General features: G+C 37.6%; 1 protein-coding gene across 2 annotated transcripts in view; it reads left to right on the forward strand.

Annotated features, from left to right (window-relative positions):
- The window catches only part of LOC113239730 (5-oxoprolinase), a 43288-nt gene that overhangs the window by 8095 nt on the left and 20584 nt on the right, over positions 1 to 14609 (forward strand). For both annotated transcript variants that reach the window (XM_026476825.1, XM_026476826.1), the window contains exons 7-16: positions 1190 to 1297; positions 4177 to 4329; positions 5364 to 5503; positions 6833 to 6906; positions 7845 to 7978; positions 8412 to 8563; positions 9849 to 10000; positions 11925 to 12066; positions 13893 to 14025; positions 14221 to 14365. In XM_026476825.1, coding sequence (XP_026332610.1) covers positions 1190 to 1297; positions 4177 to 4329; positions 5364 to 5503; positions 6833 to 6906; positions 7845 to 7978; positions 8412 to 8563; positions 9849 to 10000; positions 11925 to 12066; positions 13893 to 14025; positions 14221 to 14365 — 1333 coding nt within the window. The remainder of the gene's footprint in view (positions 1 to 1189; positions 1298 to 4176; positions 4330 to 5363; positions 5504 to 6832; positions 6907 to 7844; positions 7979 to 8411; positions 8564 to 9848; positions 10001 to 11924; positions 12067 to 13892; positions 14026 to 14220; positions 14366 to 14609) is intronic.

Consider the following 14609-nt stretch of genomic DNA (forward strand, 5'->3'; position numbering starts at 1 on the left):
CGGAATTTATTGCGACATTTAATTTGAAATTTACCATGTGCTTTTCGGTGAAGCAAAACATTGAATAGAATAGAATAGACATTTATTGCAACGCCACAACACAGATACAAAAAAAAATGAAAACAAGACAAAATAAAAGGAATTAATAAACAAAATAAAAAATACAAAAAACGAAATATAACGACTATAACTGGGTGACGAAATACTTAAGATTTCTCATAGATGGCGCTACGGCTAAAAAGCCGTTGAAAAAACCAAATACAATGACACCACAACATACACATAGAAAAATTCGTGAAGTCCGCTGGTTCGTTCCGTGGCTTAGTTGGTATAGCGTCTGGCACGGTATGCTAGAAGACTCGGTTCGAATCCGGCCGGATCGAAGAAATTTTTCTGTGTGTTCGATCTTTGTGTTAATAATTATAATTAGGGCGTCGAAACCCGTGATTTCGGGTCATAGTATAGTCAAAACCCGGGTAGACCGGGTTTTTTCGAGCTTTTCGATCTTTTTGTTATATTAAAAAAATAGGAAACTGTGTTCCTATACTAATTTTCTACAAAGTATTTGGAGAGGAAGGATTATCATAAATGAAACAGGACTTTTCAAATAACAAGACATTTTATAAAGTCTCAAAGAAATCGTCCAATACCGTTGTTTGGTATGGAAGAAACGTAGCAATTACGCTTCTTTACACGTATCTAAGCGTATTTATCTAAGCGTTTTTTTATTACTTTTATTATTGTATTCGAAGTGGTTTATACATAATAAATAACAAAAAAAAATTAAGTTAAATACTCGGTTTTTAAAATCAAACCCGGGTTTTTTTGTAATCATCAGAACTGGGAAAACCCGGGTTTTCCCGGACCGGGTAAACTCGGGCTCAATGCCCTGGTTATATATATCGACTACAAATTCTACTGTCATTAGTGCCGTTGTGGCGTACGCAAAAGGACTTCATTCAGCTTATGCCACAGCCATAATTACACAGTGGCGCTGGTTTTCAAAGAGCCCTAAACTGAACCATTGTGAGGAAACCTGCACACATTTGCAATGCAATTTAAAGATATGTGTGAAGTTCGCAAACCGCATTAAGCCTGCGTAGGAACTACAGCCCCATTTTGAGATGAGGCTTGCGACCAGCCACATAACTGCTGGGACTTATAACAACTATTATGTAAATGTTTGTAGGTTTTGATATGGGTGGCACTTCAACCGACGTGTCCCGCTACGCTGGGACACTGGAGCATGTGCATGAAGCCACCACGGCTGGTGTTACTATACAAGCACCGCAGTTGGGTAAGTAAATAAGTAACCTTGCAACGTTGGTAAAACTTCGGCATTTTGGACTTTGTGGACTAAAATTTCCAACTTATTTTCCTGCTTCTTTTTTTCAACCTTGTTGATCTTTCTTTTCTGATTTTCCGTCATGTTACTATCCACTCCGTCCCGTCATATTATTCTTCTTTAATTCCTTCATTTCAGCCTTCTTTCTTTCCTTTCTACTTTTATTAAGTGTACTTGTTCTTGGTGTAACGTTAGAGTAGAAATCTATATGATTTTGATATTGACTAACTCACATAACCTGTTATTTATTACTAAATAATTTGAATCACTGGTCGATATAAATTGCATCAAGAAAACCAGCTATTACAACACTATTAGTATGGTTTAAGATATTTATTTCTCAAAGGAATACAAATTCACTTAGCGAGAAATATTTCTACTAAAAAATAAAATATTCAATTGAAGGTATATATAGATATAATTTCGTGTTCTAAGAAAAAACAAAAGCAAGGCCCTAACCAAGTATTGTACATCAATTGCGATGGTGAAATTTTAATAGCAGTAGCAACTCATAGACATAAAAACATCAAAACTTCAGGAGAAATTCCTCACGATGTGGAATTATTATTTCTTTTTGAATAATTGAAATGCTTGTATTTCCTTTAATATTTTTTGGTAATTTGTTATATATTTGAGTAACCTTAATAATACACACATCAAAAGTGTCTAGGGATCAAGTACGTTTATGAGTATTGCTGCAATTAGGGTTAATTATATTAACTTTTTTGTATCGCTATTGATACTTTTTAGTGAGTTTTAACATTTAAATAAGGAATATTGTTTAAAATTCGATAATAAGAAGAAAATCGATTGTCGATGTGGTTTTGTATAAAAATGAGTTATAGCGTTTTGACAAAATCATTACAGTATCTGCATCGGAACCGAAACAATTTACATTATTATGGAGAGACGACATCATTTAACCCGAGAAGTGATGATGCGAGCTGTCGGAATGTTGGAAGCTGGTTCCAGGCAACGTGCTGTGGCTTTCACTCTTAACACTACACAGAGCGTCATAAGTCGCCTCTGGCCGCGCTATCGCATGACGGGCAGCGTGGCCGAGCGACATGGAGGACGATCTCGTATCACGACTCGCAGACAGGACCGGTATATCCAAAATACTGCTCGACGGAATCGTACCATGACCGCCATGATGTTGGTTACGAGGCTCCACAGCTCCTCAGGCTTGCTAATAAGCGATCAAACAATCCGAAATCGTTTACGTGAAGTGGGTCTGCGATCCCGAAGGCCGCTCAGAGTTCCACCTATTGCACCCTGCAATCGCAGGACCCGTTTACGATGGGCTCGCGAACACAGAAACTGGGAGGAAGAAGACTGGCGCTATGTGTGCTTTTCGGATGAATCCCGCTTCGGTATGAGACCGGATACAAGACGTACTCGAGTTTGGAGAACATCTGGACGTCATGAACGAGATATTGTCAGGAAGTTCATCCATATGGTGGGGGAACAATAATGATATGGGCCGGTATTTGGATCGGCGGAAGAACCGATCTCATTTGGATCAGGGGTAACCTCAATGCTCAAGTTTACGCAGAGAGGATTGTTTCAGATGTTATCATCCCTTTGCGAGGCCAGTTGGGTGATTCATTTCAACTAATGCATGACAACACACGTCCACACACGGCTAGAGTCGTAACACGCATTCTTGCCGAAGCTCGTATCAACGTTCTGCCGTGGCCTGCTCAATCGCCAGACCTCAATCCAATTGAGCATGCATGGGATATGCTTCAAAGAAGAGCTGTGCCGAGTATGCATACCGTACATACTCTACAACAATATTTTGACTTGTTACAAAACACATGGGCGGCCATTCCTCAAAGTGATTTTGATGAACTCATCTTAAGCATGCCAAATCGCTGTAATTGTGTGATTCGTGTTAATGGTGGAAATACAGATTATTAATTTTCTTATCTTTACAATAAAAATGAGCTAAATCATCATTTTCGCCATTTTTTTGTCATTTAATTGACGCCGTTAATTTGAGTTTTTTCCCACAATTTGCAAAAACATCAATTTTAGTTTATTTTTTATTAAATATAGGGGTAAGCGGTTAAATAAAACATAAGCATTAAAGTAAGAAGTCGTCCTGGAAGACTGGATTTGGTAAATATTGCTTAAATAATTTTTATTTCAAAAATATTCACTTGATCCCTAGACACTTTTGATGTGTGTAGTTACAAAGATCGAACAACATAATGAAAAATTCGTTAGATCTGACTGGACTCTAACTAGCGTCTGTTGCTACACAGGGACAGGACTAATAAATCGTGCGTTTGTTGGTAAGCGACACACCTGTCCCTATGGACACTGCTGTCAGTTTCAATGCCACAGAGCTCTCTGGTGAAATTACTAGTACATGGGACTTGTCAACTTATGTCTCAGGTTGACGGGTGCACTGGCAGTGCCCCTCAGATCTTTGCGATTTAAAGCTCTCAGCGGCACTGCAACTGTTATGGACAGGCGTGTACCATCAGGATCACGACTTGTTCGTACCGTCACTTGACATTATAAAAAATGCTTTAAATCACAAAGACCTGAGGGGCACTGCCACTGCATCCGTTACCTCGAGACATAAGTTAGCTTATCAACTTATGTCTCAGGGTAATGGGTGCAGTGGTAGTGCACCTCCAATCTTTGTGATTAAAAGCTCTAGGTGTGACTGCAAGTGTTATGGACAGGCGTGTCGCTTACCATGAGGCGCACGATACTTGATATCATAAAAAAGGTGGCAGCATTTACCCGGACGAACTTTTTCTTTGTACTGCTACTAAAGTATTTTGCGATTTTTAAACACTATTGCAATGCTTCAGATATAAACACAGTCGCCGCCGGCGGCGGTTCCATGCTGATGTTCCGCTCAGGGCTGTTCGTGGCTGGACCGCAGTCCGCCGGGGCGGATCCCGGACCCGCCTGTTATAGGAAAGGAGGACCTCTCACCGTGACTGATGCTAATTTGTTGCTAGGTAAGAAACGGAAGAAAATACTAAGTTATATTTAAAATAAGTTCTTATACATAAGTTTAAAATACAAATCATAGATTTAGTTTAGGCTCCAGCTTTCCACAAATGTAATTTGTTTTGAAATTGTCACCTTAGATTTAATATCTCTTTTTAAGTAATATTTGTGGAAGGAGAAATAAACGATTTTTATTTTATTTTTTTATTTAAAAAAAAATGTATTTATTTCGGAATATTTATCCATAGAGGTTAGTAACAAAGCACTTAAAAATAGAGTTGGTATTACAAATAACAATTCTTTTTAAAACTAATATGCAAACGGGATATGATTACATATCCATGAACAATTTTTAATGATTTTATTTTGAAATGTTGCGAATGCGAATAATGCGAATGAAGCTTAATAACGCACACACTCAACGTAGCCCCGCACTAGGGAGACCCTGTGTCGCGTGTGCCATGGACATACACATAAACAACCACAAATTACACCCAAACTCACACAGACAGAAAATGGAGACTGCCTTACGACAATATTTTGTAGGTCCCAGGATTGGGGAACCTTTTCAGGATTGGGAAAATCACTTAAGATCATTAAAAATTGACGTAATGGAGGACAGGCAGTTACACTATATTTATCTTAACTTTGCGACACACAGTGGGGCGGATCTGCCTTATTGCGGACATTGGATTGTTTTCACGATATCTCTCTAAAAAATGCCAATCGAGAGATCCTATTGTCCTAGCGCCTATTCACTACTTATATTGCACATTTTCTGACGCGTATAAAAAAAATCCAAATGTCCTCAATATCGCACATCCGACCCACTGTGCGTCGCAAAGTTAAGATAAATATAGTGTACCTACCTGGCCCCAATTACGTCAGTTTTTTAATGTTCTTAAGTGATTTCCCCAATCCCGAAAAGGTCCTGGGACCTAAAAAATTTTGTCGTAAGGCAGTCTCCATTTTCTGTCTACGTGAGGTGAAAAAACTCTACCTATTCCGATCCCTGCTTATGAAGGTGTACTTGTACTTCCAGGTCGTTTACTTCCCGAATATTTTCCTAAAATCTTCGGACCAACGGAAAATGAGCCATTGGACAGAGAGGCTACTGTGAAAGAATTCCAGAAGATCACTGGTGACATCAACGCCTTCTTGAGACAGGGTGGCGGGAAAGAGGTATGAATTTAGCTGTTACATTTATTTGTACTGTCGCGTGCATTAATTAGCAGCAAGTAACGATATTGATATTTTGAAATGTAATATTGTCCTCGGTTGCTTATTGGTTAGCACTATAGGCGGTTGGTGTGAATATCGCGAGTTTGATTCTTCGTAAGGCTATGGTTCCTAAGACAGTTTCCTTGTATCTTCTAGGGTTTCGCATTTCCTCATACCGTCCCATTTAAAGAAAACACTGTATAATAAAACTTAAATATACAAAGCATTTACCCTGTAAAGGGGCATGTATGTCATGTATGTATGTTTGTTTTGTAACCAATTGTCGGAAATAGGTGTTTCACATATACAAATACATGTATAGATATAGCTAACAAGGAGCGTCATGAAGTTATTAAAACCACCAAATATTAATTAATTACTGTTTCGAATTCGAATTACGGATGAATTTTACTGCATCGTCGAACAAAACTATTGACCTAGGAAGTCAAAGTTGGATTTTAAAGTAATTCTAATGGTGCCATGTAAAAAAATGCAGTAGTTAACTTAACTTTATTAACTTACCAAAATAGAGAATAAATAAAAAGTAACGATGATGGTCACTCTCCGCCCCTCCATAGCTTTAGATATCGCATATTGACGGTCACATTGAACTTAAGAAAAATAATCATTTAAAATTTACGAGGGGAATTTTAGTTTGCATGAGAATCGTTGCAATCGCGCTCTAAAATTATTTTAATTAAATTCAAACACACAGTGTAACAGATGTTCATAAATTCGAACTACTAGCAGAAATGTCGTATTCGAAAAGAAAAATGTTCGCTCTGGATTATTTTAATACTTTTTTAAAAAGGACTGCTGGACGCTTAAGCTAGACGAAAAAGTGCAATTTTTGACGGCCTTGTCCATGTATGGCTATTTGTCTTCATAAAGAGAATAAAGAGAGACTAACATACATAGTAATATAATAAAACACTATGACTAATTATTATTTACACGTATTGTCTGCGACGTGTGACGCAACGTGGGTGTCCGGTAGCCGGTCTCGGAAACGTCCGTACATGACACCTTTCGGCCAAAACCAATCCTTCGTGAAGGGCGACAGATGTTGAGCTGGTACTCTCACCACAAATGAATTAAAATTCACATTGTGGCGGGACCCCTACTGCGAAAATCCGAAAAATGCGAAATTCAAAAAAGTATATATTTGGTGGTTTTAACAACTCTATATCGCTCCTTGTAGCTATATCTATACATGTATCTATAGATGTGGAATATCTTTTTCCGACCATTGCTTATAACCAATGATTTACGGTACATAAAAACTTTTAGTTCCAGATGACTATGGAAGAGGTAGCAATGGGCTTTATAAACGTCGCCAACGAGGCTATGTGCAGACCTATTAGGTAAAAAATAAGTTTTTTATTTGTCTACATTTTTACAATTCAATTGAATTGTGTCTATTTAGGTGCTATTAATAAAATTATGTAAACAAAAAAATCTACTTCGGCCAAGAGGAAAGGCGACCAAATAAAGAGACGCATAATGCAAATGTAGCTTCATATTTGACATTGTCTTTTTATTTATTCGAGTGTTATTTAAATGACGTAATTGTTTCGCACGGATGTTGGATGGAGAACGACAGTAGACCCCCTGGTCTTTGTTGCGCCGCTGTGTTTAAATTAATAAGTATTATTTTTGTAAAATTTTAAATTAACAAATAAATAATAAGCTAAAGTACTGTAATTATTAATAAGCTATTCATAAAGTATTGTAGCTATTAATAAAGTCCTGTAAACATTAATAGGCTAAAGTACTCTAATAATTAATAAGCTATTCATAAAGATTGTAGCTATTAATACGCTATTAATAAGTAACTGTAACTATTAATAAACATTAATAGAATTGGACGACTTTAGTAACTAAAATCAGATTCTTGTCCTTTGTTCAAGAGAAAACGCGGTAGAACAAAAAATGTTCTTCCTAATGATTGATTAAAACCAACACTGTAGAGACAGTGGACTCTAAATCGACGAGATAAGGTTCTCTGTTACCTGCTACATGACATTTCATTGTATATACGACAGTCGCTTCTAGCCTGTTCCCATATAACGATTGTCATACCTAGCTGTTCCCACAGGATCGTGACGACAATTTATCGGTTCACGGCACCCGCCTTGTCGTTTGCACGACAGAATCGTTTGAATCACGTTGTAATACTTGACATACATAATTAGAGGTGAATGAGAAAATAATATTGTAAGTGTTTATTATAACGACAAGTGTGATATAATATTTTAAAATGTTGCACTGCACAAATTTTGTGACTGTGGCGATGTGGCAGGGCGCTGACGACGGCGCGTGGGCACGACGCGTCTCGCCACGCGCTGGCGTGCTTCGGCGGCGCGGGGGGGCAGCACGCATGCGCAGTGGCGCGCCAGCTGGGCATTTCCACTGTGCTCATTCATAAGTATGCCGGTGAGTATCTTTTTCTTAATCATCATCTCTTCTTATTTAAGAGCTAGGCTCTTGTTGCGGGGGAGTCGCCAACCCTTTTTAGTAGCAGCAGAGCTCCTTGTGAAAGAGTTCGTCCAGGGAAGTACTACCACCTTACCTATTTCTGTCACCAAGCGATAATGTGTGCTTTATTGCGTTCCGATTTTGAATGGTAAGGGTGCTGGTGAAATTATAGGCACATGGGCCTTGTCAACGTACGTCTCAGGGTGACGGGCGCACTGGCAGTGGCCTTACGATCTTTGCGATTTAAAGCTCGTGAGTGGCACTGCAACTGTTATGGATAGGTGTGTCCTATTCTTACACCAATCATCATCATCAATATTCCAATATACTTCCCACTGCTGGGCAGGGATCTTAGGGATATATTCTGCAAAACTTATCGTGTCAATCGTAGGTATCCTGTCCGCGTATGGCATGGCACTGGCCCACATTGTCCACGAGGCACAAGAGCCTTGCGCGTCGAAGTACTGCCCATCGCAGTTCGCGCAGCTCGACATGCAGCTCGACATACTCGGCGCTGTATGCAGGGACAAGCTTAGGGCGCAGGTAAATATTATCCAGATTGAAAAGGTCATAAGCATTTAGAGTTGAGAAAATAAAGCAAAAACACGATTTTGCTGTACATATTGGACACTAACAACAACTTGTGCGTAATTTAATTTGAAAAGAGAAGTTTCGTAACCCATAGAAAATTAACCCAGTCCCGGCACAACTACTGCACCGGGACTGGGTTAATTATCTTTTGTTATTTCTGTTTTCTTCATTTTATTATATTATTCCTACCTTGATTGATCAAATTATACTTCCTTATAATAGCTTTTGAAGAATAGAAAACAAAAAACTGTTGTAAGTTTTGTTTATACATAACACACGTTACCAAACTCTATGTGCCTTTGCAAAGACAAAAGTCAATATTGACATGTTAGCCACTGATTTCGAAAGCTATATGAATTTATTTACCTAATATAAGCAAAATTCTGAGATAGGTTTTGTTTTGAGATTGTTTTGAGACGGGTCATATTTGACCCGTCTCCTTTGCCATGAGTTTTTCCGTGAAGGAAAACATCGTGTTCACAACCCTCGGAAAACGTGTGAAATCCCAACCCGCATTGGGCCATCGTGGCAGATTACAGCCTAAACCCTCTCCTGAGAGGAGACCCCAGCCCGCAAGTAGGACGTGTAAATGGGGTGATAACGATGATGAACGCTTATTTTATAGCTACTAGGCTTATATCGCATTGTCAATACAATAGTGTATTAACTCGTAAAGTGCATATTCTCAGAATCGACAAAAACAAAATATTTGCTTCCCGTGAAAGATCTATGTAAATTTATGTATAGGTTATTTCCTACTTGCCAAATATACATATTTAAAAATAAAAGAGAAAAATAATTTAATATTTTTGAATTAGGAATATTTTGACCAGAACTAGCTCACATAAAGCGTGTCTCATTTTGAGTTAAGTAGATATCTTTTAGTTGTTTTTTACAATATTCTAACGACGGTTTTTGACGTGTAGAGAATCAAATTTTATGTTCAACAATGGTATCATCTTGAATTTCACCAATTTTTAGTTATAACACTATTGTAATAGCAGTGGAAAAAGTCATGGACTGTTTTATTCAGAACCAGCTCACAAAAAGTTTTTCTCGCTTTGAGTTAAGTAGTTATCTTTTATTTGATTTTCACTATATTCTAACGAAATTAAAATTTGACGTTTCGGAATAATATAATCTTGAATTTTCCCATATTTCGAGTTACAACACTGTTGTAATAGCAGTGCGATATATTTTCTTCTGTATAGAACATAGCCTTTTTCAACTCTTGCAGGGTATCCCTGACTCCCAAATCGTGCTGGAACCCTACCTGCATCTGCGGTACGCAGGCACTGACTGCGCGCTGATGGTGGCGCCTGCGACTGGCGCTGGCCACTCACCCACTTCTTGTCGGCACGGCGATTTTTATTCTGCTTTTGTTAACAGGTAAGTTTCATTTCTAAATCCATTTATTCCTTGGTGATGAGGTTCAATGAATATATATAATATAATATATATAATATATATTTGGAATAATTGTGGTATGGATGAATGAATGAAATATTCTTTATTGCACATAAAATTACAATTAAAATACTATTGTATACTACTACTATTATACTTAAGCTATTGTATTCAATAGCTTAAGTATAATAGTAGTAGTAAGTTAATGTGCAACAGGCAGCCTTATTGCTATGTAGCAATTTCTTCCAGGCAACCTTAGCATAGACATTTCGGATATGCAAAAAGGGGTGCAACCAAAGAATATCATCATGAGTACACTACATAATAAGTAATAATAAAAAATATATCATATGCGTAGATAGATATACATACTAATAATAGTAATATTAAATAGTGATATGTTGTTGTGCAAAGTTTTCAAAGCTTTTGTTTTTAATTTTATTCTTTCAGATCCTATGATACTTCATAATTTATGAATTCACAAAAGAAATGCATTAGAGCAATTTGTGGAATCCCCCGAATGCAAGTTCGGAGCTATAGTCTGTTGCCACTACCATCATTATACAGTGTTTTTTTTAATGGGACAGTATTGAAAGAAAGAAAGAAAAGAAAGAAAATGATATTTATTTGCTCTCTACTAGTAATACAAAGTAAATCTTAATATTAAACATTGCGATCCAAAATGGTCACCACTCAGCATTTGTCGGGTTGTGCATGCAAAACAACCCAACGCTGATATTCTGTGGTGGCTGAGGAACGGAGTGGACGCCACCGACAACGAATCAACAATTTAAAATAGCGAAATAAAACACTTTACAGAGAAAAATATTTATATCTAAATACTTAATATTTATATAACCTATAATGTAAAATTTTGCATGATAAAATAATTAATCGTGTACATATATGACTATATTATAGTAAATTTGAAAATTTATAATTCAAATCTATGATGTAAAATCATTGACTTACAAATAAATGGACGACGGGTCTAATACAAAAACCACGAAAAAAATGTCCCAAGTCAACCTATTTAAAACGTAGTGACATATAAAGGAATATGAAAAAGCTAAAACGTTGAAATTAAATTGTAATGTCATCGCAGTACTGTCTAATTTTGCTTGCTTCGCTGTCAGTCGAACAAACGAAGACTTTAACGAGATTTTAACGCCCTATAAGTTCGGACACTTTTTAGCGCGGACCCGACGTCCATATAATTGTAAGTCAATGTGTAAAATAAATAAAATCGATATCTAATTCTCTCGTATCTTAATCTTTAAATTAACTTGTATAAATTAAATTGAATATAATGATTTATAAAACGTGACTTCCGAAACTAACTGCTATTTATCACATATTTTTTTGCCTATTTAATAAATACAGTTTGAATGTCCGTTTGAACGTGCTAATTGTGGTATTGGGAAATCTGAAACCATAGAAGATACAAGGATTCTGCCCTAGGAACCATTTAATCTTTTTTTGTGGAAACAAAAAAGTTAAATGTTTCATTGACATGATGTTGAAACATCCTGACATTCTATTATTTTTTGTGAAATCACTCCATTACTTTGTTATAATTATTAATACAAAGATCGATCATTTAGAAAACAATCCTTCGATCTGGCCGGATTCGAACCGACGTTTTCTAGCAAACCGTGCCAGACGCTATACCAGCAACGGAACGAACCAGCGGACCTAACGAATTTCTCTACGTGCTTGTAGCCGGATCTTTGTTCTTGTTTTAACGACTTTTTAGCCGTAGCGCCATCTGTGAGAAATCTATGAAAGTAGTTGACATCTTATATACAAAGGGACACCGTAATATTACGCGTAGTGGGTTAGGATAAATAACAATACTGCGACCAATCATAATATTAACATTTTTAACTTAAATGCCTTATTATAGATACCAAAACGAGTTCGGTTTCACGCTAGCCGACCGTGACGTCATCGTTGATGATGTAAGAGTACGGGGTGTGGGGCTCAGTCACGTGCCTGAAGAAATCGCACCGCCAAGCGGCAAAGGGATTCCGCCGGTTGCTGAAAAGGTATAAATAATAATAATATGTTACTAGATAATTACCACAATTACCTCGTCTCAAACTAGTGGATTCCCTGTCCTGATAAGTGTCAAGGCAGCTGTTATTTCTGAAATGAGTACAACTATAAAACTGTGAACGGCACTACAACTTTTATGGACAGGCGTGTCACTTAGCACTTATTTGTTGGTCTCGTCAATTGAATTTTATTGACGGAAAATTATTATTATTAATGAAGTAAATAATTAAGAATTAAACTGAACTTACATTACAAAATTACTATTAAATTAAATTACTATTTTACTAAATTGTTACTAAATTTTACTAAATTTTTACTAAATTTTACTAAATTAAAATTAAATTACTATTCACGGCTAACGTGCCAGACGCACTACACCGCCAGGGAAGCCGCAGCGTAGCAAGAAGTGCATTGTTGTACTGAACTCTTGAGCCTACCAATAGTTCGCTTAGTATAATGGTACCACAACTGACTAGAGTAGAACGCGTGACAGTAAGCCCTAAACAGAGTTATTTTTATTTGAACTAAGCAATGAGCGAATCGACGCGCCATCATGTTCACTCTTCGTGTAAATCTATGTCCTCTGTTGCTCTAAATTTTGCGGTAAGTATATGCCCTGGGTATTTAAAAGCTCGATATATTACTTAGTACTACGGTGCCATTCAAAAGTGACTGGCGGGTTGTTGTCCGGTCCTCTGCCATACTTAAACCCTGCCTGCTACCTCCGCCACCAATGAGGAGATTTGGTAGTGGACCTATCTGAAAAATAAGAAGGGTAATGTACGTACACCCGGGGCGGCTCACCCGGGGCGGCTCACCCGAAGCACTAGGCCGTGTCCCGTCGGGAACTGGATGAAGTCAAGTGTCAGACGTCTATGACAATCCTGTACACTGGCTGATCTGGGGTCGGAACCTGAGCACGTAAGGTTCCTCCTGCGCGCAAAGGTTATAGTGCCCTTCTCGTATACCCTAAGGGTCAGTAGGGAGGGTAGAGAAGATATGGGGTTGTTCTTATGTGAAACTATAGTCTGTCTTTTTAGAAGATGGAGTAAAATGACATTTGTAGGGTTGCCAGTATTCACAAAATTTTAAATAGTTATGTAGTTGTTGCCGATAGTTTTATCGATGTCTAGTCAGCTAATAGTAGCTGTAAAGTTACCTGGCTCAGTGAAGAAATAGATCTCTCACAGATGGCGTTATGGCAAAAAATGTCGATGATAACCAAAAACAAACATCTGTAACAAGTACATAGAAAAATCCGCAAGGTCTGATGGTTCATTCCGTGGTTTAGTTGTCAGAGCGTTTAGCACCGATTGCGGGAAGGCGCTGGGTCGAATCCCGCCGGATCTAAGGATTTTTCTTAGTGTTTCGATCTTAGTATTTTTAATTAAATCCATATTTGTTAATAAATCGATAGATTGCTAACTCACACAAACTATAATCATTCAAATGCTCTTTTGTTACACGTAAGTAAGCCTATTTTCAAAAAGAGACCGATATGCCCAACGGTGTTTATTTACGTATGAGCGACTTGTGAGACGTAATCGCACCCATCATGTCAGCTCACCATTCCAGTAGCAGTTGGATCGCTAGCCGGCGATCGAACAATCATCCCAGCAGGTGGAAGTACTGGAGTGCCACCCATAGGCCATGTGACTCGATACAAAACAATCTCCTTTTAGAACTTAAATGGTAATTTAGTGAACTCTTCGATAGCGCGGTCTATTTTGATCCCAACGCCAACTAACGGCAAGGCGAGGTTACTAATATCTGTTGAGTTGTGGTGTTAAATAACTTTTCTTTCTTTTTTTTTTAGACCATGAAGGTATTCTTCGAAGGTGGATATCGCGACACGTCTATTTATCTCTTGGAGAATCTCAAGCCGGAGCAGATCGTACCAGGCCCCGCTATAATCATGGACAGTCTGTCTACGATACTTATTGAACCAGGTACCTTATCTTATGATTACTTATTATAACTGCCACGGAAATATGGCAGTGAATACTAGTCCGAGAATTACCGTTCTCAACGATTTGAAACAACGATTAATTTCAGCATACAATATCGCGTCATAAAACGCAGCTGTGAGTTGTATAAAATATCACTAAACCATGTATCTTAAAGGCGGTCATACTGCATTTCAGACTGCCGCGCAGAAATCACAAAATACGGCGACATTCGCATCACTATTGGGTCTGGCCAGCCAAAGAAAGTCACGACTGACCTTGACTCCATTCAACTAAGTATATTCTCTCATCGGTTCATGTCTATTGCGGAACAGATGGGAAGGTAAGTCATCAATGTGGTTGATATCTGGGTAATTTCCAGGTAAGTTTTTTGTACTCAGTTTTGGTGAAAATTTCTTTTATTTAAATATTTATAGAATATCATCATGAAGTATTATTTAATATACGAGTGTGGTAACCTGAAATATTTTTAATATTTGACGATGATATATTCGAGTAATTAAATAAGAAATAATTGTCAACAAAATTGAGTACAAAAAACTTACCTGAAAATTACTGATCTGCAA

This window comes from Hyposmocoma kahamanoa, unplaced genomic scaffold, assembly GCF_003589595.1.
Source record: "Hyposmocoma kahamanoa isolate Upper Pololo Valley unplaced genomic scaffold, ASM358959v1 116, whole genome shotgun sequence".
Taxonomy (NCBI): Eukaryota; Metazoa; Arthropoda; class Insecta; order Lepidoptera; family Cosmopterigidae; genus Hyposmocoma; species Hyposmocoma kahamanoa.